This window comes from Ptychodera flava, chromosome 9 (genome assembly GCF_041260155.1).
Source record: "Ptychodera flava strain L36383 chromosome 9, AS_Pfla_20210202, whole genome shotgun sequence".
NCBI classification, from domain to species: Eukaryota; Metazoa; Hemichordata; class Enteropneusta; family Ptychoderidae; genus Ptychodera; species Ptychodera flava.
Window position 1 is genome coordinate 23395176 of NC_091936.1, and position 27312 is coordinate 23422487.

The following is a 27312-nucleotide window of genomic DNA, read 5'->3' on the forward strand; positions in this document are numbered from 1 at the left end:
TACTGTTCGAGTTATGTATTTATTGCTTTTGAAATGTCTTTACAATTATGTTTGTCACATTATAACCAAGCCTATGATGACTTTCAGACGTTAATATTATAGTCATTTAAGAAAAAAAATCTGAGACATGTTGCAAAAAAATCTCATAAATGGAAATCCAGCAATGAAAAAAATTGCATCCACATTATAAAATAGTTTATCATAACTTTTCTGCCGAAGAATATTAATCAAAAGTCAAATTAAGTTTTAGAATTAATGTCGCATGACCGTGTAATACCATTAACATAACTCTGACATTATTACATGTGATATTACCACTCTGTATGTACATTGTACTCAATCAGAAAATTACTGTATAACTTGCTGTCAAAATATCTATTTATTGATTTGATTTATAAAATGAAATATGTACTCTTCAAAGAACATGGATGTAAAATATAGATTACGAAATCATAGTATTGTACTGCATATTCTGTGCAGATGTGCCAATATATTGTAATTACGACACTGCCATTGATTTATGTTTATTGCCCGGTTTCAGCTTATTTTGTCAAATGCAACAGAAAATTGTGCGCTGCAGGATTGTATGTTTGATGCCTGTTTACTCCATTCTACTTATAATTGCAGGTCAAAGTTAACCAATAAAACATAGCTCTTTAATTGGACTTTGGCCACGAAAAATTAAAAGTTTCTTTCTCATTATGCGCATCAATTGAGACCAACTACGTCGATTTTTTCTGCTCATGAGGAAATAAAGTAAAAAAATAAATGCAAAAATATGCGACAATAGTGCATAACACAGTGCTGTATAAAACAGAACTGTAAACAAAATACTAGTAATTGACACTAACATTCCATTCAGAACTGTATACATATGTCACTGTTATATTACGCTCTCAAAACTGTGCATCACTGCACTAAAAGTCAAACCGCAGAACTGTTGCTATACAAATATAATAAAGCAACACTGCTATGCATTTATCTCTGCGTGCTTCCTTTGTTGTTTTAATTTTTTTCCGCATTCTTGTTGAGTGAAGAATAAAAAAAAATTGAGACTAAAAAAACTGCATCACCGCATCATTTTTGAAATATGTCTTGGGTGAGAAACAAACTGTTTATTTTTCTTGGTCTTGTAATACATTGTAGAGAGTATTTATTGTTGGGGTGAAAGAGTCGCAAATAAGCCTTTCCTTTCAAGTGACCAGAACTTCAAGAGGTCTTGAGAGGAAATTTGTTGAAATTTGTGATTGTTTCTCAGTGGCAGGCAAATTGTTTTCCCTTGTTCAAATGATGATGTCATGTACTTCATGTGTGGGGTCAGGGGTCAAAGAGTTAATGATGCTCTCTAGGAAAACTTATTTAAAATTATTGGACCTGTTGGACAAGCTTGCCAATACTATTATTTTTTTTTTGCCTAAAAGAGTTGAGTTGTGATTAATCAACTTGTTTTCCCAAGCAGTGGGATGAAACAGCCACTGCACTGCAGTGATATGTTGCAGTATTACACACCTGCAATGGCCTCAAACTGCTATAAAGGGTACTACTGAGCTGGTGATAGAAATTTGTCCACAGTCCTCCTTTTGCAGATGGAAAAACTTTATCTATAATATTTCAGCATTCAGGACATTCATGCAATTATGAATGATGACTCAATAAAAATATTCATATTTAAAAAAAATCTTTACCTGTTCCCATATGATTTTACAATGATTCTTAAGGTGTAAATGTGTGATCATAGATGTTGGATATATACGCATTCTTAAATGTTTATACTGTTTGACAGCCATATGTTTTGGGATTTGTAAAGTTTGCTTTATATTATATATATATATATATATATATATATATATATATATATATATATATATATATATATATATATATATATAAGTAAAAAAACATTTGGATCAGTGGTAGGACAACACAAATGAGCTTGAATTCACCGCTTAAAGCAGTCTATGATATTTTTGACTGTTACAACCAGTTACAACATTATAAATAAAATAGACAAATTAAAGGAGACTGAACAGATTATTAACAGCTGCACTTGGTAGTCATGAAACAATGCACCCTGGGATAGAAGGAATAATCAAAGTCACAATGCTCTACAATCGCTAATTTTGATCAATTGAGTAATGTAAAAATAAAATATTCAATTGTTAGCCACACCACCAAGCAACAGCATAGCATAACTATTGCACAGAAAAAGTGACTTTTATTTCAGATTTTTGAAGCAGCACCTCATGAATTTCTTTCCATCCACTACTTGGCCTTTGCGATTTTCTTTGCCAGAGCTTCAAGATCAGCCATGACATTCCTCTTCAGAATACTGCAGGCACAGATCAGTCCTCCATACAAACCGCCAGCAAATCCACAGGTCAGGATATCCTGTCCTGTGTAATCACAGACAAAACAATACAATCAGATGTACCGGTATCTGCTGACATGCTTTTAGATATAAAACGTAAACTTGAATTTTGATGAGTCATGCCACAAAGTCTGCATATTTGACTAAATATATAATATTTCATTTATTCAGAAGATAGAGGAAGAGTTATAGTTGATCTACAGTTTAATTATTTAGAGGAATGGAAAGTGAAACAGTGTGATGGAGGTGAAAAATCGTCCGATCTAAAGTTCCCAATTCCTCTGCAAAAAAGTAGTAGTTCTTCAATATCTAAAGACATTTAGATTATTACTTTATAGAACTATAAGTGGCAAGTATAGAGTGTGTAAAAATGGTGCGAGGCTTATGTATCTTGTACTTCCGTTTCCAGTATGTTGGGAAATCAGGAAGTTGACATTGAGCTTAAGGGACGTACAGTAGATGATGTATCATTACAGCTATTATGATACCCTTAGAATGTCACCAGTGTGTGTTTTCTATAAAGACAGTATGGCGTACGTGCCACTGACAAAAGAGCGTCCATGTAAACTCACCAGGCTCAGGGTGAAAGTGAATTGTGGAAATTTCAGGAATAATAATTGACTGATAATTCTGAAATCTTCATTTGTGTCCATAAGCACTGGTACTCAAGCCATTAATTAAAGGCGTGTGTCAGGTGTTAGATTGTTGGGAAATTTACTGACTAGTTTACAAGTTCAATGGAAGACAAAAGACTATGACAACTCCATTATCCTCTCTCAGACTAGAACCAACTTGATCCCTGGGATGGAGTCCCCTACCTTTAAAGACCTGTACCAGGCATCAGATTGTCTTGCCAGGAAATTTACTAAGGACTGGACGTAAATTAGCAGGGGGGGAGGGCCGGGGGATTTGGGGGAGGGTCACAAATTTTTGAGCCTCTGTTTGGGGGAGGGTCACAATTTTTTGAGCTCCTCTAAGGGGGAGGGTCACAAATTTTTGGGCTTGTTGTCGGTGCACTAAAGTTAGAAAGCAAATTGTTTGTATGGACAATTATTCCACATGACATCACTCGCACTCTGCCTCTTACTTTCTATTAAGTGCTCATTCCCAACTCTCTGTGTATCTCTTCCCCACCATTATCTTAAATAGGATTGTCTCTCTTGTTGCTATTCTTATCGCCATTAAGTTTATAGCAAATCCAATATATTGTTCCGCAGCTAACCCGTGGCACTCTGGCTGCCCAGTGTACATGTAGTGTGTTTCGACATTGGACAGTGTTTTTGCTAAGATTGGGGAACATTGGGAACCCTGGTAAAATTTATGTTGTCTGCTAGTATGACTGCCCTGATATACCAAGGCTAACCCTGGTAAAATGACCGGGGAACCCCGGTAACATTTACCTAGGTACCGCCCTTAACAAAAACACTGCTGGATATTACCACAATATCTTACATTGTTCCACTGATGTAGTCAATCTTGAACCTAACTATTTGACAATATTATTTCTCATTCCACTTTTTGTTGATCAACAAAAGTTCCCTCTCTTTCATAAGCCACTTCCCTTTAAAGTATAAGGCCAAGCTCCACCCTGCATCAGTCACTTTTTAGGTTCATGAATTTTAGTTTTTAGAGATACTATTGTTTGAAATTAAGAGTAAGCTTTGGTGTGATGATTAATAATTTTGATTCCAGATAAGTGATTTTAGTATACTTAAATATTTAGGTACAGTCATCTGATTGGTATGGCTACTTGTGGCATTTTTCAGTTTATATTGGCTTTACCACGTGGGTACTATCTTTGGAATGGATAGCGTTCATTTGTGTTGTGAAGGGAGGATATATGACATTTGTTGAAATTTAATGTGGGTAATTTATACATTGAATCAGCCATGTTGATCACGTATTCAGATTGAACTTGATTAAATATGGTGAAATCCCAATGTCCTTTCAGAATATGAAGACTTGATTGATCATGAAATAGTTTTTGCCACTTCTGTGTCAAATCAGGATCAGTCTATCCTCTATTATCTAGGCTGCTTTCTGTGATATGTTTAAATGCAAAGAAACAAGGCACAAAAATAACAAAGTATTGTCAATGTTAAAACACCATAATTTCACACTATAGCATTCAATCCATGACCATACTTTGAATTGTTTGCTTAAATTATTGTTTGAATAGGCATAGCCTTTCTGTTGACCTTTCCCCACATGACCAAAACTTCTAATTGTCTACTGGAACACAATAGTACATTTTGTAAAACTGGATTTGATATGAGTGCAATGAGCACATGTACAGGTATTTTCAGTTCTCTGACTACACAGGTCTATCAGGAATATTATAAAATCCAGTGAATAATGGGGTCATGCACACATGTAGTTCTATATCTGTACCAGGAACACATTTTAAACATACATTGTACTTTCCTATATTTCCTCCCCATGTAGAGATTGAACTGCTCAATACATTGTACATGACCATATATCATTGTTATGGAGATCAGTGTCAGGTTGTGTTTCTGGTATTCCCTCAATTGTTAATGTGATACATTCCAAAATTATGAATTTCACTGATATTTTGATAAATATTAAATTATAATTCCTTAGAAAAAATGGCAGGCACATGCATGTGCATTAATATAAAAGAAAACATTTGAAGAGCATTACTTATCACAATCACTCTTAATGGAGTATAAGTGTGCTCTATTCCATTATGAGCCAATTTGGGCATTCATTATTGGAATTATTGGACAGTCTGTTGAATCATAACATTCCACATCTGCAGTTCAAAGCCAAAGTGAAAGGGTACATATCTACTGCCTACTTGACATGATATATGCCATTGACTTGGTGTAGCAGTCTAAGCCCTACGAGAACTTGGTAAGAGTATTCAGCTACTGGCTGCTTTGATTGCCTCCAACAACGGCATACTCATCACACAGGTGCAACCACAGTCGCAACGCGAAGGCCTATGCACCCGGTAGAGAGAGAGCTCTTTGGGGTAAGTAGTCTTTGCGTAGCGACGGTGGTACACATATCCTCCTAGCGTAGAGCAATATTGCCGGACAGTTGCACTTCAATATTTTGACTGCTGTTTAGGTAGGACCGTAGGACGTCAACTTGATCAAACCCTAAAATCTAAAAGCTTGAACTCGAAAAAGCAAACCCTTCAGTTTTCGGAACTGCAGCTACATAAAGCAATATATGATACCACGGTACTACCAAAAGAGTGTGGTAGCTCCTAGCTTTGCATGGCAGGGCTGTGTGTTACCAGCGGTATACGGCCTTTGGTAGGAGGCCGTATAACGCGCGCTGGTAACACACAGCCCTGCCATGCAGAGCTAGGTAGTTCCATGGTGATACTGATACGCTCCTGCTTGGGAAAACAACACCGAGACTTGTGAATTGCAATATCAACATCCTTCTGATCCTTAATATATTTTTCATAAGCCAATAAGTCAATCATTTAAACATACAGACCTTTATTTCCTGAAAATGATAGGCTAAAATGTACAGTGTACATCCAGAGAACTTCTTGGTACAGCGCGAAACTTGTAAACAACTACCGGTAGTATGCGTTGAAGGTATTTGAATATTTTTAGAATGATGTTCACAGTCACACTTGGAAGAAGTGACTATTTAATCAAGTTGTAAGTGAAACATATTTGTTAAAATCGTCATTAAATTAAGAACTTTCAATACTTAGACCTCAATCAATTTTGACAGTCAGGAAGAACGGACAGAAATAATTGAGTGAAATATGACGAATCTCTGACTTAAAATGACGTTGAATTTACTGTCATTTTCCAGAATACATGTACGTACCAAGCTTGCAAGTCAAGTGCAGAGGGTCATGTATGATGTGAAATAGGCCCAGCAGAAAGTTTTTAAATAGCTTTGAAATGAGCGGACTGCCAATCTTGTTTAGTGGTCATCTAGTACCAAGACTTTAACTTTTTTCACATAATGCTATGCTTGGTGTCTACCTCCATGGTGTACAACATACCGGTACATGATTCGGCACTCAGCAGAGGACTGCACTTTCATATTGGAAATATTTGTGAGTTCACATGGTGGTGTAATCTTACATCCCTGTTCAGAAATGGCTAATATTATTATACTTTGGACAAAGCTATTTTTGTCAACATTTTACAGTACTATCTTGTCAATGCACCAATTATCAAAATATTCATTGCCACCATTTTAATACTTCAGCAGTGCAATCATGCTGCTTGACGCTTGAATTAAAAGAATCTCTACTAGATATGTACTGAGTTAAAGGGACAAAGTTGCTCATTATTGACATTATTTTGCCATTTAAATTTCTTTTGATAGATTATTCTCACTGAAATATGCTCACTCTCTGGTTATTGCAATTCAATTCTCACTTTTTATAAGGCACATTAACATGTGAAATTTACTGTGACAATTTTTGGTACAAATTATTAAGTGACGACATGTTATATCCATGCATGCATATGAGTTGAGCTGTGACAACCAGATATTGCAATAAAGCCCATTTCAGTGAGCAGCAGGAAAGCATATATATTCAACAGAAATTAAAATGACTAAAATTTTGTCAAAAATGAGTGACTTTGTCCCTTTAATGGCCAATGAAAATTGCTAAATTCCATGTTTGCTGTTTTGTTAGTTTTGCCTCTCAGTCACTGTAATTTGAAACAATGGTGTATGGACAAGATGTTGGTTTTGTTGTTTACTTTGCAGGTCAGAGTTATATAAATTCATAAGATTTCAGTATAAGCTGCTGTATTTTAGCCTGATATGCTCTGTATTGATTCAGTTTGTCAGCCTAGCTTGATGACACTTGAGCAGTGGTGTCATTTTTTTTGTGTCAGTGAAGTCTTAAACTGTGTTTTTGTGGTTTGTTCCACATTTACAAGTGTGCTGACAAAGTGGTAAATAAAGCATTTCATCAAACTTGTGCAGAAAATCAAACAATGAATAAATTTAATCATAGAGTTTATCCTATGGTGTTCCCCAGAACAATCCACCCATACCACACTGGAAACAAGAATACCAGTACTCCTTTATCTGGTGATTGGTTTACTAAGTTTAAACAGTGTAAGAGTTAAACAGTATATTAAACCATTATCATAACAATCAAAATGCATATTGTGTAGGCAGAGAAATCAGGGGTTTCCCTTTTATTAAAAGTACTGAAAAATCTGTAGCATAGAATCATCGAGATTTTTTCTACAAAATAGTACCCATGCTGGTCAAATGGGACTGACGCTAACCATGTCATTGAAAGTATTCTTAGGTAAGGCTGACATCCATATCTAAACTTGTTCTTGTCACAAGCAGAAGCAAATAAAAAATTTGCAGGCATCCCTTGCTGGTATCCATCTATATTGCTCTGTGTTGTAAATCTCCATCTCAATTTTTGATCGTTGAAGATTCGATCAATTTGTAATATTCTATTTTTTTGAAACTGGGGGAGGGTCACAAATTTTTCAGCCTTGCTTTGGGGAGGGTCATAAATTTTTCAGCCTTGCTTTGGGGAGGGTCATAAATTTTTGGTCACTCTCTTACGAAATCCCCCCGGCCCTCCCCCCCTGCTAATTTACGTCCAGTCCCTAACTAGATTACAATTTCAGTGGGAAACAAAAGGCTTTAATCCTCTTTTAATCCTCTTACAGACTAGAACAAACTTGATCCTGGGGATCAAGTCCCTGGCCTTTAAGAACAGTATGATAGTAGATGTTACATGATCATTCCAATCAAATATTCCATGAAAGACAGAATTGGATCCACTTTGTGATCAAAATATTTTTATTCTATGACTCATAGTGTGTCAACTTACCAGTCATGTACAGGTTTGGTATATTTGTTTGAGGTCGAAGGGCACTGCTTATTTTAGCAGTGAACCTTTCCTTGTTGTGATCCAAGCCGTAGATTTCTCCCTTTGGTGAGCCAATGTAGTATTTGTTACTCAATGGTGAACCCACTTCAAAATATTCTACCTACAAGCAGACAATATAAATGATATTTCACTCAATGCATGCAGACTTGGTTTGTGATAGAACATCTTCAATGATATGTAACAGGACCAGGTATGCAATGACCAATTTCAAATTCTGATATTTCCTCTCCCTCTTAGTGTTTTGCCTCAAAGCTCATTGGGAATTGCTCAAATATGTAATAAAACCTCATGCTCCTGTTTTGCCGAGTTCACAGTTTCAATATCCAAAATCCAAGTATCTATAAAACCGATTATGTACAGCATTTATTTATTCTGTATCAATTAAGTCCACAAGAAGTCTTTGTATCAACAAGCTATTACAAATAATCCCAATAAACACATGGTAGTTGACTAATCTGCAAACACTATCAGTTGATTATGGACAAAGTCAACATTCAGAGGGGGAGTCCATTATGAGCATAATGCAGTTTCTACAGACAGTTTGCCTGCAGTCCCCAATCCCTCACTACTTCACCATTACTTCTTGTTGACGTGGACTATTTACATAGTGTTAGTCCATCGTTCTCCTGTGAAAGTTGTGTCTAGTGGATCATTTGTTAGGAGATAAAACTTATAAAAGACCAATTAACCCTCCTGAAGGGATAGCAGCTTATACCGTTTGTGGATTTATTAGTGTGTGTGTGTGTGTGTGTGTGTGTGTGTGTGTATGTATATATATATATATATATATATATATATATATATATATATATATATATATATATATATATATATATAATATATATAGATAGATAGATAGATAGATAGATAGATAGATAGATAGATAGATAGATAGATAGATAGATAGATAGATAGATAGATAGATATATATATAGATAGATAGATAGATAGATAGATAGATAGATAGATAGATATAGATATAGATATATATTGTGATGGCAGGATGGAAAGTGACAATTTGCAGTATATCATGAGATATAAGAAAATACAAAATACCAACATATTCTATTCAAGTCACCTTGTCTTTGAGTTGTGGGTATAGCAGACAGGTCTGTTCCCACATTCTCTCTCCGATAGCATTTTTCAGCCAGTCGTATTCTTCCCCCCGTTTCATCACTCTTTCATTTTCCCAATCCTTGAACCACTCCCAGTTGGCCAATGTTATTACTATGCACACTGATTTGCCTGAAATGTTTGATAGCAATTCAGTGAATATGCAATCATGAAATTGGACAGTGCATGGCTGGAACTGTTCAGCTTTGTTCCACATGATAACCCTTAAACACACAAGTGTCATATATATAGTAAGTTATGTCCTGTTACGGCTGTGTAATATTTCCAAGGTGAGTCTAACACAATGATAAATCATTGACAATATGTTCACTTTGAACACAATTTGATATCAGAAAGTTTACCCTGGGTTCTAAAAGGACAGATTTCTCCAAACTTTTGGCTGTTGAACACCAGGGTCGTCACTTCTGCTACACAATAATATTCACACTGCACAATTGTGTTAATAATCCTCCATGGGACATTGCTATATGTCTACAGAGCCCAGTTTTAGTGCCCTGGATTTTAAATTTTGATGCAGTTAAAGGTATACTGCCACCTGTTTCAATTTTGCCACAGTTACCATGGAAAGAGAAAATCTGAGCAATCACAGATTTAAAGCAGGTGGCCGCTTTTTAAAAACAGCGCCCTCACATGGGCATTTTGAATACCATATATGGGCATATTTAGATTATAGGTGACTGTATACTTTAAGTGGATAGTTGTGTTTTGACATAATGTTATTATTAAATTGAGGAGAAAAGTGAAATTGATTTTCCTAACAGTGTCACATTATGATTGGTGTTGAACTTGGATGAGTAGGATGAGTGTTTGTACCACTGTCTATGCAAGAACCTTTACCTGGGTACCTTTGCTCCCAGCTTGGATCTTTAGCGGATGGGAATGAAATGAACAGCAACGGAATATTATTCACGGCAGCATCCTCTGCGCTCTGTTCCAGGTATTCATGGATTTGTTTGGGCCCATCATTGCCGTTGTGCGACCAGGTGTGACGGGCTTGTAAACCCAGCTCTTCGGCGGTGCCCTTCAGCCCAACAAAGAGTGATATGAATCCGTGCCCATGTTTCAGATCCTTCTGGATATGTTTCAGTCCTTCCATGGAAATAAAAAAATGAAATTACAGTTTTGACATTTGTTGTGGGTAAACTCGAGGGATCATGGGACACCCCTTTGGCACTTTCATGGCCCAGAAAGCGTGAGGAAATCATAAAGATACAACAGAAATCCAGCGAAAGTACATTCCACAAAAATGTTCTTTAATTTGAGGGACCTCTCTATTATGAGATGATAAACATGTAGTATAATTAGGAACTCAAAATTTTGAGCAGATCATCCATGTAGCCGACACGAACACGATTGAAGTGTCTTACCAGCTACCAAAAACTATGAAAAATAGTAAAGAATGAGCTACAAAATCACTATAAGTTTTAAGTTGCAGGTAGAATAAGTCTGTGCCTTTGTATAAATTACTATAAAAATAGTAGAAAGTGAACAACCAGCTGAAAGTCAGTTGAGGAGACCTTAACCGCATATCATTTGCATCTCATTGTCGGCTACATGGACTGTGTGCCAAATTTTGTCCTTCCACAATGGATCTACTGAAATTGCAGAAGGTGTTGAAGTATATCCTTCAAAGGTTTTTAAGTGTTGGCTGGAAAAAGAGATAATAAAAATGAAAATCTTGATAATCTTGTTTCAATGTCAAGTTTATTTTTTTCTGTAGTACACATGAATTCTGCAAAACATGTAAATAACAACTGGCGTGTGTTCTAGAGTGTGTGAGAGCTATTGAGTGCATTAAAATTTCACAATGCTGGGTTAATGGAGAGAAATGGAGAGCATGTGCTGTTCGAAACTGAGTGACATAACGTAACTGTTGCTGGGGTGGTGTATTACTGCTATCTTCAGAGTATAATTGAAACGTTGGTGTAAAATGTCAAAAATAGAATTTTTCTCTGACTGAGAGCTAATGTTTCAACTACACTATAGCAAATATAGCAAGGTTATATTCATTTCTCAACCAATTGGATTGCTGGTATGATATAATTAAGCGATAATATGCTCCCATCCGGCCCATATTGGACGGAAACGAACTTTGCACAACAAAATGTACACGGTGAAACTGAGTACTTTATGGAATGCAAAGATTGCTTGAGTCCATTATGGGCCAGGAAGGGGTACATTATTGCTATTAGTACTTTAAAGTTTTGGCAATGCCAGTGAAACTGTAGATGAATATAAAAAACATCATAGGCTGCAATGTCGGATAATCATGCAGATTCATTATCAGTAATAATCTAGGGGTATGATGTCATATGCACAAAATTCACTGGTATGGACACAGCTGTATATAGTAATTGAGTGTATAAGACATGAAAAAAGGCCATTGAATACCTGCCATGCTTAAAGCATGAGGTGGTAGCAACTTTTCAAATGTATTGAAGAATCCAGCATCAGAGATTATCAATGGAGCATGGATGTCCACATCACCACTGCTTTTATGCACACGAACACCTGTATTAAAGACATGTATATCATTATTAGCATTCAGTGAAGAGAAGATAGAATGAACCATAGGGACATATATTCAGACACTGATACTTTTACTATACTCTTTTGATCTACATCTTGTAGGGGGCTAATGTTTGGAAGCTCATGGAGTAGTTAAGTCAGGCTTATTTTTCTGAAAACTGAAAATCTTGAAATTTTTGCCCATAGAGTTAACACTTGGATGGCGGCCATTTTAACTCTTTTCAAGTGGCAGTATATAAGCATCTCCAATCCAGCATCAAACTTTGCATGATGACCCCCTCATTTTTATTCTCCATTTCAAAAGGGAACGGGCTAAACATTTCCTCACAAAAAGTTGAAACAAAAGTTCAAATCTTTCAATTTCAAGGCACAAACTACTTTAGAGCATAATCTCCAGAGATTCTACAAAATGTCTAAGGGTAAAGATTAATTTTTTTTCGTATTGAATTGTGTTTCAGCCAAGGTCAGCCTGGAAGTGTAAAGCTTTATTTAGTGTTCCCTTGATGGTCAGATTAAGGTTTACGTCATTTTGTTTGCACTGCCTATATCAAAACAAGACCTTTGTTCACTGAACTGATTCAAAAATTGGTGTTATCTAAAAGTGGTACTCTGGCAAATTTCACAAGTAAGTACATTCCCTGGTAGTTGCGGTAATGACCTTGGTGAATGATGCAATTGGGGCATAACAGAATTGGTACAGTTCCAAAACCATTTGCCAGTGTTCTCAAACTTTAAATACATGATGCATAAAAATATACACAAAAGTAATTACGAGACAGGCACCTAATTCATCTTATAATTTGGTCAGAAATTGATAAATGCTATATTATTGTACCTGTTGCTTTTCCTCCTTTGTCCAGGAGAATCTGACTGACTTTAGCTCGGACGAGGACTTTCCCACCAGCCTTCTCGATGGTTGGGATAATATGGAAAGCAATTTCACTAGCTCCTCCAACCGGATAGTAGGCACCATGCCAGAAGTGATTAGTCAAGCCAGCATGGACAGCAAAACTACTCTCATCAGGGATTACCCCTTGAGGTGAAAAGAAGAAAAGAAATTAATCCATTACAGGGGATTAAATTGTTGAAAACAAAAAGATGGACAGCCATGGTTTCTGCATTACAGAAAGCAAACCCTGGGATAGACCTAATTCTGGTGAAGTTCGTTATTTATTTATTTATTTTTATGTGTTTATTTATTTAAATATTAATGTATTCATTATGTACGTATTTAAACAGATATATTATTGTGAGTAAATTTACTAATTATTTGTTACTGCTGGACAGTACACATTACCTTTCTTTATGTTATGGTTTTGTCACAGCATTGATACATGTGCTGGCACCCATCGCTCACACGTCTTTGATGTACAGAATTTTGAGATTTATTGCCATGGAAACAAGTGTCATACATTGTGTTTGCATATTGTTCAAGGCCAATGCCATAGCGTGCTTCACTATAGTCAAATCTGGTAGATCATTTCTGAAGTTGGGCCAACCCTTTTTAAGAACACATTTTTCATGATAAAAATAAGAAGTTGATTATAGCTTTACCTGTCTAGTATGAACATTTTCAAAAAACCAAGGGCAGCCACTGACAGCAAATCAGCAAAATCCATGCACTCCAAAGAGAAAGACGACAATTGCCTACCTTTTGACTGAACCTAATAGACAACTCAACCTCCCCACCTACAAAGCTGTTATTTTCAAGTTCAAGTTGGCCTATGAATGAGAGAGCAAACTGAAACTGCCTTTTCTTCATCTACTGATGTGATAAAAAATTGCCTGCCAAACCATCAAGAACCTCTTTATGTGGACACCATCTGTTCTTGAAATCTGTTTTGTTGACATGATACCCCTAACTACATCAGGAAAAGTGGAAGAACTAGGTTCACCCGGAGAATTCATGGGCATCATAATCTACCTTTCAAGGATAATTATCAGGAATCAACAGAAATACAACTCGTTGAATAATTGCTGAATGGTCATCGTAAATAAGAGCATGGTGGGAATTCAAATATGGTTAACATTTAGTGACCAAAATATTCTGCAAAAAATCACAAAGTATTTGAAGAAAACTTTTTAGGATTGCAATTACAGAATGCCTCATTTTGCAAAATATAGTCTGTAATATATGCATATTCTCTGTTGTGAAACCACAAATCAACATGAATAATGTGCCAAAACGTACCATAGTCTCCAAAGTTGTAAGACAGAACTGTGCGCAGGTCTTTATTGTCTGTGAGTTCTTCCAACACCTCTTGTACTGAACGTTGTGCATATTTAAAGTATGGTGTCAACCAATTGATGAGGCCACTTGATATAACCATATTTATTAGCCATGTTGGTACAAGCTTCGGAATAACCCCATGTACTTCACATTTTTTACAGGCCTGCCAAACATGATACAGAAGTGATATTTGACTCATTAAAGTTCATCGACAGCAGCCAAGCCTTAATCTTTCAGCAGCTTTTGGGATATATCAATTCTTCAAACTTTTGGAAATACTTCTAGATATATGTGCTGTGCATTTTCTCACATATTAAATTTTGGCAGCGCCAGAACAATTTTCACCCATTTTATGTGGATAAATGTGTGATGCTACAACAGCGCTCTTCTAATGATTTCTTTTTTCAGCAAGTTGAATTATATTGAATGATGTTGGGTTTTCTGTGCAAATCAATACACTGTGACAATGACTGTAATCTTGATATTTTAAAATAATATCCATACTCAGATTGATGATGGGCATCAATAATAAAACGAGTGATCAAATCTTATGAAATTTGTGGAAGACAGTTTGGAGAGGTTGATACTGCATTGTGCAATTACATGTACTGACCATGTTGGCAACATACAGATCCACACCAAAGCTGCTAACACCTAACAGCATAGAGCTCTATAACAGAGCTCAAGCATGTTTGCAAGATCTATATCTACCAGCATATCCTCACAGATAACTTGTTACACCACAGTCTCTTATTGGACAGTCCTATAGGAATTTCTCTCAAAGTACTATCAGACACATTTTTAGGAATCCTACTGGACTTAATCCAATAGGAATCATGACGGGATGCTTGCATCTAAAAAACAGTGCACTTTTTTGGGCTCTTTCTGCACTGATAATATGCAATCTAAAGTAGTTATATCAGATATAATCAGACATTACATAACGCTTAGTCAACAACTTCAGATACCAATAGCTTGGCCGGTACTACTTTATGCCAACTTAGGTATTGTACAGTGAAGCGGCACAAACTCAGTCTCGTGTAAACCTTGACAACAGTATTATCATTTCAGGACATCGGAATTTGTTCCTACTTTTATTAATTTGAACTAACATATTGCTTGTAGTATATTTATAGGTCCTATTCTGTGAAAATTAGGGTACAATGTTCAAGAAGTTCAAGGCGAACAATTATCTGTATGAGTGAAGTGTGTAAGGCAGAGATGTCTTCCCTGTACACCCACTTAATCGCTATCTCTAATCACATATTGCAAACAGCTTACGAGATGGCAAGTAACTTTAATTAGGAGCTCCATACCCTTGAAACCCCTATTTCAAGGGTGAATGTGCATTGAATATGCATTGTTTTTTAGATGGAAACGTCCCCTAATGTACTTATTGGACTGGACTAATAGGAATCTATTGGACTGAACCAACAGGAATCCTATTGGACTGAACCAATAAGAATCCTATTGGAAGTTTTTTGTAAGGATAGCACTGAGTAAGAAATATGCAATCTGCTGGGTGTACAGCGCTGCCGTACAGACAAACTTCTAGAAATTTCAAAATTGAAGAAAGAAGTGGAGGAGGTCATCTGCACATTGGCATGGCACGATAAATTAATGAAGGTTACTTTTCTCATAACTTTTTCTGCACTGCATATAAGCAATAATGTGAAGCATCTAAATTATTGTTTGATAACATCTAAAAGTACATTTAGATATTTCAGGAGAAATTTCAAAATAATGATTAAATAACCATAAAAGTCACATTCTGCAGGTATTATAAATGCCGTACTTTTGGGAAGCAATTTATAACAAATTGAAGAGGTCATGCATTCTCTGAGAACAGTTAGCTTGTAAATTCCTTTTGTCATTTCCATTGGGAAAAATTAATATCCTTTTCCTAGATTTTATTTCATATAACAGGTGCAACTAATCTTCCTACTTTCTGTTACATTATTCTGTATGGCTGAGGACACAATCAGTGGAAAAGTTTCTAGAAAATGCCATCATGTCTCTCAATTAAAGGTAATTTTTCCAAATCATTTAAAAAGGGGAATTGAGAAGTATGGTGTGCTTGAAAGTATATTTCAGAGTTTTTAAATTTAGTCTATGAATTAGTATACAGACAGTAGACATGGTTAGATTTCGCTGAAGAATCTCCAATGGTAAAAATCATAATGAATCATGGGATATCTCCAGTACTGTGATTGGCATCCAAGACTGTAATTAAATGTAACTCACCTCTGTAAGATACAAGAACTTATCTATTGCTTTCTTTTCTCCAGGAAATTTCTCAATGAGTGACTCTCTGTATTTATCCTTTGCAGCATAGACAGGGAAGTATCTTCGTTTCCCAGGCTCCCCAATAGCTATGATGTCATATGGCTCATCCATTTGCTGCCACTGCAATTGGCCATTGGTCAGCTGGTCTACAAGTGTTCGTGTTGGTATGCCATGCTTCATCTCACCAACATAATGAATCCCTACAGTAACAGTAGATGCAGGAAAGTGGTCACCTCGATGGCATCAACAAAGAAAAGTTAGGGGTTTCACAAGAAGCTGAAGCACTAGAAATGTAATTCCTTAGTTTAGGGGGAAGGGGTGTTTTAACATCCGTGGCCACTTTACTGTTGATTAAGCCTACTTGATGCAGTCAGAAATTCTGCTTGTATAAAGACAAAACAGACGCTGCTCATTAGGGTTAAATGCAATGGCACCCTGTGATAAAATTTGAGACACATCAATTCAATTCATAAAAGCCTCTACCCAATGGTTTATTGAAGCTATACACACCTTTACGAGATCTCTCCTCTATAGCATCACATAAACTTTTGTGTCCCATGCAGACGGTGTGTCTGGTATAGGACATTTAAGTTGTAAACAAGACTGGTACACCAGTCAGTGTATGGTAAGGTCACACTGTATCTCATATCTTGAACACTGGGTGCCAATCGTAAACTCTCATTTACAACCCCAGACAAAGCTGGTTTTGCCTTTGTTCAAACAGAATTTCTGACTGCGTCAAGTGGGCGTAATCAACAGTAAAGAGACCATGGGTGTAAGACCCTAATTTATTTTGCTTGATTCAAAATCACAGTGAAGAATTTGCTGTAACAGTGTGACAAACGTAAAATTAAAAAATTTTTATCAGACCTTATTGAAACCATAAGAGATGAGAAATGACAATACGGACATGGGACATGTATTTATGTGCAGTTTTATGTATAAACACAGTTCTAACTCTAGTAACATTCATAGAGAAAAAATGGGACTCAATTTATGACTAGCCTACAAAGAACAAAACACTTTGAACTGTGATAGAAGAACATGCAGTTAGACTATTTGGAATGTTGAAATAGTGAAAACGTAATGTTTGTCTGTCTATTCATATGCAGCTTTTGCACAACATGACATATATACACATCACAGTTTTCCTGAAAGCGATTTTGTACTAAGTAGTTTTGAAGGGGAGGGGGGTTGACACCAAGATTAAAGAATTACGTTTCTAGTACATGCCTCAGCTTTATGATCGATGACCTCTTAAGGAGGTGAGTATAAGTGCTGTTCCTTGGTCTCAGACAGATAACTATAATCTTTACGAGTGATCACATCTGGTCAGTGGCAAATTTAAATATTGTTCTAAATGTACGAAATCTATTTCAGGGAGTAACTTTTTCTTCTGACAGGGACACAGTGCTTAGCCAATAGATCGATTGTCCATTATCGTCCAATATCTGTCATCCATCCCCAGTTGTCCATCATCATTTCTTGAACCCATGTGCAGTTAAACTTTCATAATTCGTATGAAATTAAAAGGGATAACCTGACATTGTTTTGTTTTAATGATTAAAAAAATTTGCATATGAAATTTTCTTGAATCCGATAGCTTTCTACTTATATTTAAAGTTTTGCTAGTGTGCTACGGATGCCTTATTTAGTTCAAATTAACATATAATTTACATATGGAAACATTTTATAATCTATTCCTTTATGTTCAAAAATCTCTGAAGCTGTTTGCTTGATAGTTCCAGAATTTGGTTTGTAGGATTTTAGGGAAGACCTCACAGGTTTGCTTAAATACAGACAAATTTGCCAATGTGAATTTCAGTGAATTTTCTCAGGATATATTCTCATTTTTGGTTTACACATCCAAAAAAAATTAAAATTTGGTTCATAGGGAGTCATCCTTACTCAGATCTGTACAAATTTGCATACATTTTGAAAAATACCTCAAGGACACTATGTGCTCACATTCGATTTGAATTGGTCCATTCAAGAAATATTTAAACCAGAAAAATAAGAATGACAAAAGCAGATAAGGTCTCCAACTCAGGGACTGGAGGTCATCTTTAGGAACATGCATATCAACTTCTATAGCCATAGGACAAGCAAATCCTAAATACATAATCAAATGTCAACAAAAAATCAGCCAGAGAAGGCTTGACAAAAAGAAAAGGTGGGAGAGTGAAAAAATAAAGAGTTGGGGAAAAAATGTACAAAGTATCTGGTAAAAAAGTAATGCTATCTCATCAATCTTCTAGACCCTACCCCCTCCTGAATATCAAATGTTCCACCCCTTGGTATTTAGCATGTTTACTTTAAATAGCTACAATGCCCAGATGGCAGGAAATGGATTAACAACCTTGGGGATTTTTTAATTAATGCTGTGAGTGCTATCATTCGAATGTAAACAGTACTTAAATTAGATACATACCCTGTTCAGATTGACCACTTTGCGTCGGTGTAGGGCCGAACCCGGGCCCGACGTAAAAAACCAATGTGGACACGCTGCGTCGGCCTTGGGCCGACACAGTTTGGTCCCAGTGAGAAGGGGGGTTCAGGGCTGACGTAGGGCCGACGCAAAATTTGGTCTGTGTGGACACGTTGCGTCGGCCCTGGTCCCAGTTGACTAGGCCTCCGCCATGGATCGAAGTTGAACTAGTCACCCTATTTGCACAAAACAAACGACATTTGAAACTAAAGTTTACACCTATTGAAAGTTTTCAATCCAGTCTTTACATTTTAATATCATCCCATGTACGCAGAACTCCCCACCAACCTTTGTTCCGCGCAAACGAGACCATGTCATTCTATTCTACTGTGCACGTAATAGACTGGAGAGGCATGTCAAAAATGCCGCGCACTGGTTATTTCTCCACCCGGTCTTATATATACCATATGCTCATCCAATAAATAGTGAAGATCTCTCCAATGATTAAAAGTGTGAGTGGTAGTCATATTTGCCCTTCTTGTGCATAAAAACGCAGGAAAATCATGAACAGTAGAAACAGCGTGCCATTATTCAAATGCACCATTTTGAACTTTGACAGGTCAGAGGTCACAAACGAAGGTAAAGTTAGGTCGGCCCTAATTCTGGTACCGGTAAGTGCGGACGCGGACCAATTTAATCCCAAAAGGACAATTATTTTGCGTCGGCCCAATTTCAGTTGGGTTGCCAATGTGAACTAAGTAACAGATAGTCAAATGCCTTCCGCTGTGGGGGGTGATTATGACATCTGGAATTATCCTGGATCCAAATTTCTCATCAGTTCTTGTGTGTCTTACATGGAAAAGTTGCAAAAATTGGTCCGCACTGAAAAAATTAACCTCAGTTTTGTTTTCTGGATCAAATTTTCCTACAAATTGATACCAAATATGACAAAATTATGTTCACAGCCTTCGAAACTGTATCACAACATATCCTGGGTTGGTGTAGGTCATTTAAGGTCACAAACTGAGAAAATTACCTAAAATATACAAATTTGGGGGTTTCCCAACGCTTTGGGACTTGTATACCAGATTACAAAGCTATCAGACAAGTAATTTTGAGAACAAGTTTTCTTGACCAAAATGACAAAATTGTCTTAAAAATAAAAATTTGTATATTTCAGGACAATGTCCACATATCTTACTATTGTCATCCCTGGACATCTCAAATATAAAAGCTGTATGTCCAACGGCTTTAAAAAGAAATTATTCTTAAGATTTTTTGACCAAAAATGACAAAAATTGCCCCAAAACAGTTATAATTTTTCCAATTTTGTCGTTATTTCAACTAATTAGAAACTTTTTAAGGTAACATCCTCTAAATATCCAACCAAAATTTGACAGCAATTCGGCCAGCAGTTTCAGAGAAGAAGAATTTTTACTTAAAATGAGAAAAATAACCAAAAAATTCAACAAAAATACAAAATTCAAGATATCTTCATGATATTCATAAAACTTGATTAATGTTCACCTAAGGTGCTTGCACACAAAGTTTCAAAGCAATCAAAACAGCGGCTCTTGAGTTATTAATTCTTGAACATTTTCACATTTTTAAGCTCATTTGCATAATTTTGGCGATGCAAACTTCATTTGAACAGAATCTCATCTATAGCCCAGGATACATCCACACACCAAATACCAAGCTGAAACGTGCAGCGGTTCACGTGTTTTTTATGTTGACGGACATACATACATACAGACGCCACCGACTTCAGCTTATAAGATAACCTCAAATTGGTATACCAAATATGAGCTAACAAGAAGATTTTCATTATTACCTCAATCTACCCCTGAACTGTATGTCAACACCCTTTTACATCGTTTTTAAATAGATTCACAGGGATGACCTCATTCAAGTTTGTTCAAATAGTGTTTAAATTTGCATACAGACAGCTGCAAGGCTACTTATTTTCCATTTTTGAAATCTTTTCTGAAACCGTTTGTCTGATAACTTTGACAAATAGTTTCCAAGGACCAAACAAAGCATAATTCTGATTTACATGATTCATTATATAATTTGCTGGTTTAAATTAAAATTTTAACGATGGGAATTTTGCCGTATTTGCCTGTGGCACTCTTTTCCTGCATTTGTTCATCAGTGGAGTTGTTATGCTTCAGATATTTGGTCTGTAGATTGCTTTTGGTGTGTTTTTTTTTTAATTTTTTTTTCATCTGAAAAAGCTTTTCCAATAGTGTACATGCATTGTATTGATTTTTGCAATTCATGGAGTCTCACTATAGTGGACTCTTCTAATATTGTATTATCTATATGAAAAGTGATCTGTGAATGATCAAGTACCAAGCAAGTAATTTTCATCAAAAGGTCACCTTTTTTTTTATTTTGGCATCATCAATGCAGTTGTCAAACACCATTTTTGAATCTCACAAACTTAATAAATGAATGGCACAGGACAAATGTAATAGTTGTTATTAATAGAAGTTACATAACCGGGCCTTTTTATGAATGATATTACAATGCTCGCATAATGTGACATAACTGAGTGATGCATTCATCACAATACAATAAATGCTTGCAGATTGTAGTGCAGCATTTTTTGTCTACTTATAACCTATTACACAAGCCACTGTATTAAAAGTAGGCTCTCTTTCACATTTCATGTTACATGTATTTGATCTGTTAACTCTTTTGTCCCAGATAACATTTGCACATGCGACCGGTTTTGTAGCAGTTATCAAAAAGATTTTATCCATTAACCAATTGGATGTCTCAGTTTTTTCTGTATTCTATTGCTTTTGATACTAAATTCATAATTTTATTCATACTTATATATTTCATTGCCCCCTATTTTGTGTTGTCGTTTGAAGATAATTTCCCTCTGTGCCACTGAATGTACCCCTCCGAGAAGTGTATATTTATTCGTGTCAAATTTGAATGAATCTCAATAACTATAGACTGTTGAGGGTAGGTGATAGTTATATATCTGTATATCCCATGCAAGTAACACATGTTTGTAAAAGGTACTGAGGTCACCTTTTGTCCTACACAACAAATACAAAGGGTCTATATATCATAACTCAGCTTGTATGAGGAGCATGAAGGCTTGGCATTTACTGTCTGTGCACACGTGACGGGCTGTATGATGTGACCTAGCATTACCCTAAGTCTGTTGCTATACATAAATATCATACAGACTAAATTGGAGGAATAAACTTCAGTAGACTGTCAAGTTTAGTATCGATTAGGTGATCGCGAAATTGAAACAATGTACTCGGGCAAGCTGTTGCGTAGGCCATGTTGTGAACGCAACGGTGGTGACTGGAGTAACTACTGCCTGAGAAAAGCCAAGTGACTGCAGGGGGGCCAGTCTAGGAGTGACCCAGTGCTTGATTCACCCGATCAATCAGTCAACATCTTGCAGTATTATCTGATGTTGTGAAAAGAGGGAGATGTCGACTGAGTGAATTCACTGATAGGTCAACAGATAGGCAATTTAGGCAATGTTTGTGGACTGGGAAAACAGTAGTGTGAGATCAAATGATGTACTGGGTTGCAACAAGAGTGTTCAAAAAGGCAAATTGTTTTGACAGATTTAGAATCCAATGACACAGAAAAGCTTGCAAATACTCAGAGCAGTAGGTGTACTAGTCAAGAGGTAAGGCTTTTCTCTCACAGAAGACTTCCTTTAAAGCCCCAGTAATGCTAACTTTTGATCACAATTTCATCATTTTTATTTTGAATGTGAACCACAATTCCTTGTTCTTCTCCCCAAAGAATGTTGATATACACAGTGTTCAGCTTGTCAACTCAGCCCCTATGGTTGTAAATTGCATTGTTATTGTTGAAAAGTGACTTCTGGTCTGGACTAGAATTAAAATGTAAACAATATTCATGAATTTTACACATATAGACGCTAAGTTGACAAGCTAAATAGTGGGTGTTGCAACGTTCTTTGGGGAGTAGAATAAGAAGTTGCAATTGATTTATAAAATAAAAATAATGAAAAAATCGAAGAAAGTTGGCATTACTGGGGCTTTAAAAGGGAGATGTGACTTTTGGTAGAAAATACAATAAATGTCTTTTACTCAAAACAGTATCTATTTGTTAGGGTGGTTCCTACATGCCACACCCCCTTGTAAAAACTTCAGGGTGGTGCAGTGGGTGTTTGCCAAAGGAAGTTACTGAACTACCAGGTGATCCACACTCTGAGTAGTTTGCAAACAAACTTGAAAAGGAGGGACCTTGCAGCCAGTATGGCTGTTGTTTGCTTCTTCAAAAGAGTTTCAGGAGTTTCATTCAGTTTATAACGTCATAACAGTTTGACGGAACTTTTTTGCTTTGTAGCGCCTGAAGTCAGGTTATCCCGGTCACGTTTGACAGCTAGACGTGAAAGGAATTCTGATCAGATGTTTTACGTTCAACTATGAATGAGGAAAAATTACTGAAAAGTACATGGAGCAACAATTGAAATGTGGGCACTGAGTGGCAATGCAAAGGTGGGACATGCAAGGTCAGATAAACTCACCGACAATATTTGCTCCACACAAACAAGAAAAGATATGTGAAACAAATCATCGAGTTAACCTTACCAACATCAAATTCAAATCCCTTTTCAATGTAGGTGTGGCAGCAACCACCAGCTTGGTCATGTTGTTCCAATACCAGTACCTTCTTCCCAGTTCTTGCCAGGAGAGCTGCCACTGACAGGCCACCAATTCCGCTTCCAATGACGATGGCATCCAAGTCATCTGGAACTTTTTTCACTGCAAAACCTTTGGAGATAAAAATCTATTCAGTCTCTACCTTCATTTGATGTATCAACAAATTAATCTGAACCTGCATTTGTTTTAAAAACAAATACCCAAGGGCACTTTTTTGTTTCCATATAGACTAACCAGCTAGTTACTTTGCATAATTTTTTCCCCATTTTTGACATTTAAATAAAGATTGTCAGCTTATTCAGTCATTCTGTCTCTCCTATTGCTTTTTTCACGCATGTTCCTGATGTGGTGTTGGGCAGGTCACGTGATTGAGGGGCTTTTCCTTCATGTAGGTTTGTGGGTCCATGCATAGAGATCACACTGCCCTTAACAGTTCACACCACGCACATAAAATTAAATCAAGACAAATTTTGCTGAAAACAATTTATTGTATAACAACACTATTAAGCCCACAGACTTGGGGCAAGTCTAGTTTCATATACAAGCATATGGAGTACATATTGATGAAAAAATTGTCAACATATATATTGCTTTCACAAAGTGTTGAATGCTGAAAAAGGATGTACACACTGCCTTCTCCCTTTTAAGATGGAATAGGCCATCCTTAAAATGACCCCTCCCCCCCCCCCCCCCCCCCCCGTCCTTAGAGAAGGACTGGTCCATTCTTAAAATGAACGACCCCCATCCATTAAAGGTAGAATGGTTCATCCCTGAATTAACAAACTTTTTTACAAACTTTATGTGTCATGCGAGGTGGCCATAACTGTATCTCTCTCTCTTCGATGGAGAGTTGCCAATATTGGTTCAACAGAGGAAGAAGGTTTGGTTAAATGTTTGCATGTGTATCAATGTCCCACTGGTGAGGGTAGTGGAAATGGCATGATGGCCGAATATACAATTGTTCTGCCTCAGATCGAACTTTGAACTTTGAGTCAATTACTGTCCATTAATGAGAACACCATTGGAACCAATTTAGGATAATTAGATATAGTGTATGCTCATCTGCTGTTATTTTACAATACTTGTTTTTATGGGTAATTTGTAATATTGCAACTTTCAGCTATAGGGCACCTAAACACTTACGATAAATATGAAGAGTTAAAGGATCCAATTCTCCCAAAATAGTTCCAAAAAAGTTCCAATTGTATTTGAGGTTTGTTTTACGGAAAAAAGGTACCATCATGCATCGAACGCATGTTTCTTGAGGTGGGGAAACACATGACAGCACATGCCAAAATATTGACAATGATTATTTATGAGAGAGCAGTAAGTTTTTCAAGTTGCTGGCAATCACAGAAAAACTCGAATCAAAGACATATTCTGTGAAATTACATCGCAGATCACTTTTTTGTTTTGATCTACCTTCCACAGACCTCTTGGTGTGTCTTATGAACCAGAATGATTGTGAACTCGGTCAGAGGGTTCAGAAATTTCCCTATAGTAGGACAATTCCTTAGCTTTTTATCAGGTAGACTATACAGACCACCGGAGCTTGAAGTGTTGAAATCATTGGTAATAGTATTAACAAAAGGGACCTAAATAATTACGAGCACTAATCCACAATTACTTTTTACTGTGGGTCTATAGCTGTGGTGGTTACACTTACAGACGGGATTCTTACCTTTAACGGGCTGGTGTTGACTTTTACGACTTTCAACCCATGGTGGTGGGATTAAAAGTCGTAAAAGTCAAAACTAGCCTGTAAAAAGCAGGAATCCCGGTCTGTAACTACCCACAGCTATGGACCCACAGTTAAATCACTTCAAGTGTCTTAGGGACTGTCTCAGATTGTCGCAAAAGTTCAAAAAGCGAAATGTGTTTGTTTACGGGGGAGAGGGGGTTTGACCTCCATTCGATTAGTGAACTTCACTTTCGCACTTTTCTTTTGTTCCCGTTACATTGTGTGTAAGAAAAACTGCACATTTGTCCCAATAAATTTTGCTGAAGCTGTTTCCAGTTCGTTCGTGTCAGGCTATGGTTACTCAAATTTGATCGATTACTTGACGATGTAATGCTGTCAGGGGATATATATTTCGCACTTTTGAATTTTCGTTTAGGGGAGGGGATTGGGTCTTGATGTAAATGAATGAATTTCGTTTCTTGAACATGCGCGACAATTTGAGATGGTCCCTTGGGTACAGGCAACGGCAGGCCAATCCCTGGTTCTTGCATTAGTTCTTGTTGACGCTGATTATTTTTACGTGGGTGTAAGTCATTATTAGTTTTCCATTGAAATTTTTCACAGGTTTATCAATTTGCTTTTAGATAAAACCTGATTAACAACCTGCCCTTTGAAAATAAAATTGATCTATAGATAGAGCCTATTTGACCGATCATGAGAACTGCAACAAAAGGTAGTATAGTATCCCGGCCCCCAAAACTGATAAATTTTCACCTGTTTCTCAAACTTTCCTCAAGGAAACTGTATAGCAGTCTCTTTCTCAATCAGCCATAAAAGTTTGGGTCGATCTGCGCATTTTGTTATCAAAGAAACAAATTACCAAAAATTTACCGATGTGTGAGAGACAGAGAGGCCATTAGCGCTATTCCCGGTTTCAATTCTGATGGTAAAATTAAAATTTCCCGCAAAACTTCACTAGTAAGAGCTTCATAATTATTCCACAGACTTTGAAGTAAATAGCAGACCAGATGTGAGTAATCTACGGATTCGAAAGTTTGAATATCTGTCCACGAGGCGCTGTCTACCTTAATTTTATTAATTATCTTTTCATTTACATGTAAATATATCGTCTGTCAAGTTTACGCATTGCATCCGAGGCATTGAGACAATGAGAGCCCATTGATTTCGCTTTATGATACTTTGCGTTGTGGCAAATTTAAAATCGTTTTGTCGAAATGTTTCTATCTAACATATACACATACACAAATGCCATAGTTTTGCTCGAGGGTCTATGCAAATACACATAAAAGGTATTTTTATTTTTATATACGTACACACATGCAACGCATACATGAATATATAAATACATATCGGCTTTTTGAACTTGCCTATTAAAAGCGATCGCTTTTGGCCGTTTGTTGGAATAAAACGCCGGATAAAAAATCCATTTTCAAAAAGGGACTAATGAACCGTGCCTAATATCCGTTAACGTAGTCATTTCCATTTTAGCCTGCATTAAAAATTCAGTTGCATCGTGCATGCAGTCGGGTCATATCGTGAGTAGAAAGCGTATGATATCGGAGCTGGAAAGTCTGCCTGTTTGTGCGCCCGCGCGCCTCATGTACCGGTGTAAATCCCTCCACGTGTGAAACCTGCGTGAGGCGAGGCGACGGCTTTGAAAATGTCAATTGATGAAACAACCGAGATGGAAAAAGCAAATCAACACCAAATGTTTTACCTTGCTTGAGAACTGCATCCCGAGCGGAGTGGTCCGTCACAAGAGGCTTGAGTGGGCGTGTTGTGTCAACATGGAAAGGGTTTTTGTCGGGCTTCAACTCTTTCATAAACCACGACAATACGACAATGAATATGACCGTCAAAATTGCGGCGACGAGAAACGTCGGGCTTAATTCTAGCTTAGCAAACAAAGAAGCAGCCACGGTCATGATGTACTCACTAGACGATGCCGGCTGCTGAATGATGGATACGTCTGGCAACATGGTTTTGTCATGCCTTTTCCATCCAATTAACACGACGCATGGTCGACCTTCGTCGAACCATGTGACCATATATGATAAGCGGGCCCTCGCGAGGTATAG

General features: G+C 36.8%; 1 protein-coding gene across 1 annotated transcript; it reads right to left on the reverse strand.

Annotated features, from left to right (window-relative positions):
* LOC139140403 (all-trans-retinol 13,14-reductase-like) lies at positions 1–27312 on the reverse strand. Its single transcript, XM_070709626.1, has 10 exons — positions 26952–27312; positions 23461–23643; positions 16387–16628; positions 14104–14305; positions 12748–12945; positions 11775–11894; positions 10221–10472; positions 9328–9494; positions 8190–8349; positions 1–2393 (listed from the first exon to the last, which is right to left on the reverse strand). Exons 1-10 carry the CDS (start codon positions 27280–27282, stop codon positions 2263–2265), a joined length of 1986 nt encoding a protein of 661 aa, XP_070565727.1. The 5' UTR covers positions 27283–27312; the 3' UTR covers positions 1–2262.

What these genes read in the sequence shown, in the direction of transcription:
- LOC139140403 (XM_070709626.1), bottom strand. Translation starts at nt 27,282, where the DNA reads ATGGTCACATGGTTCGACGAAGGTCGACCATGCGTCGTGTTAATTGGA. An exon ending in TCATGCTTTAAGCATGGCAG is followed by an intron (nt 10,473 to 11,774) that starts GTATTCAATGGC and finishes TTTCCATGGAAG; the next exon opens with GACTGAAACATATCCAGAAG. An exon ending in ACCCACAACTCAAAGACAAG is followed by an intron (nt 8,350 to 9,327) that starts GTGACTTGAATA and finishes GTCTGCTTGTAG; the next exon opens with GTAGAATATTTTGAAGTGGG.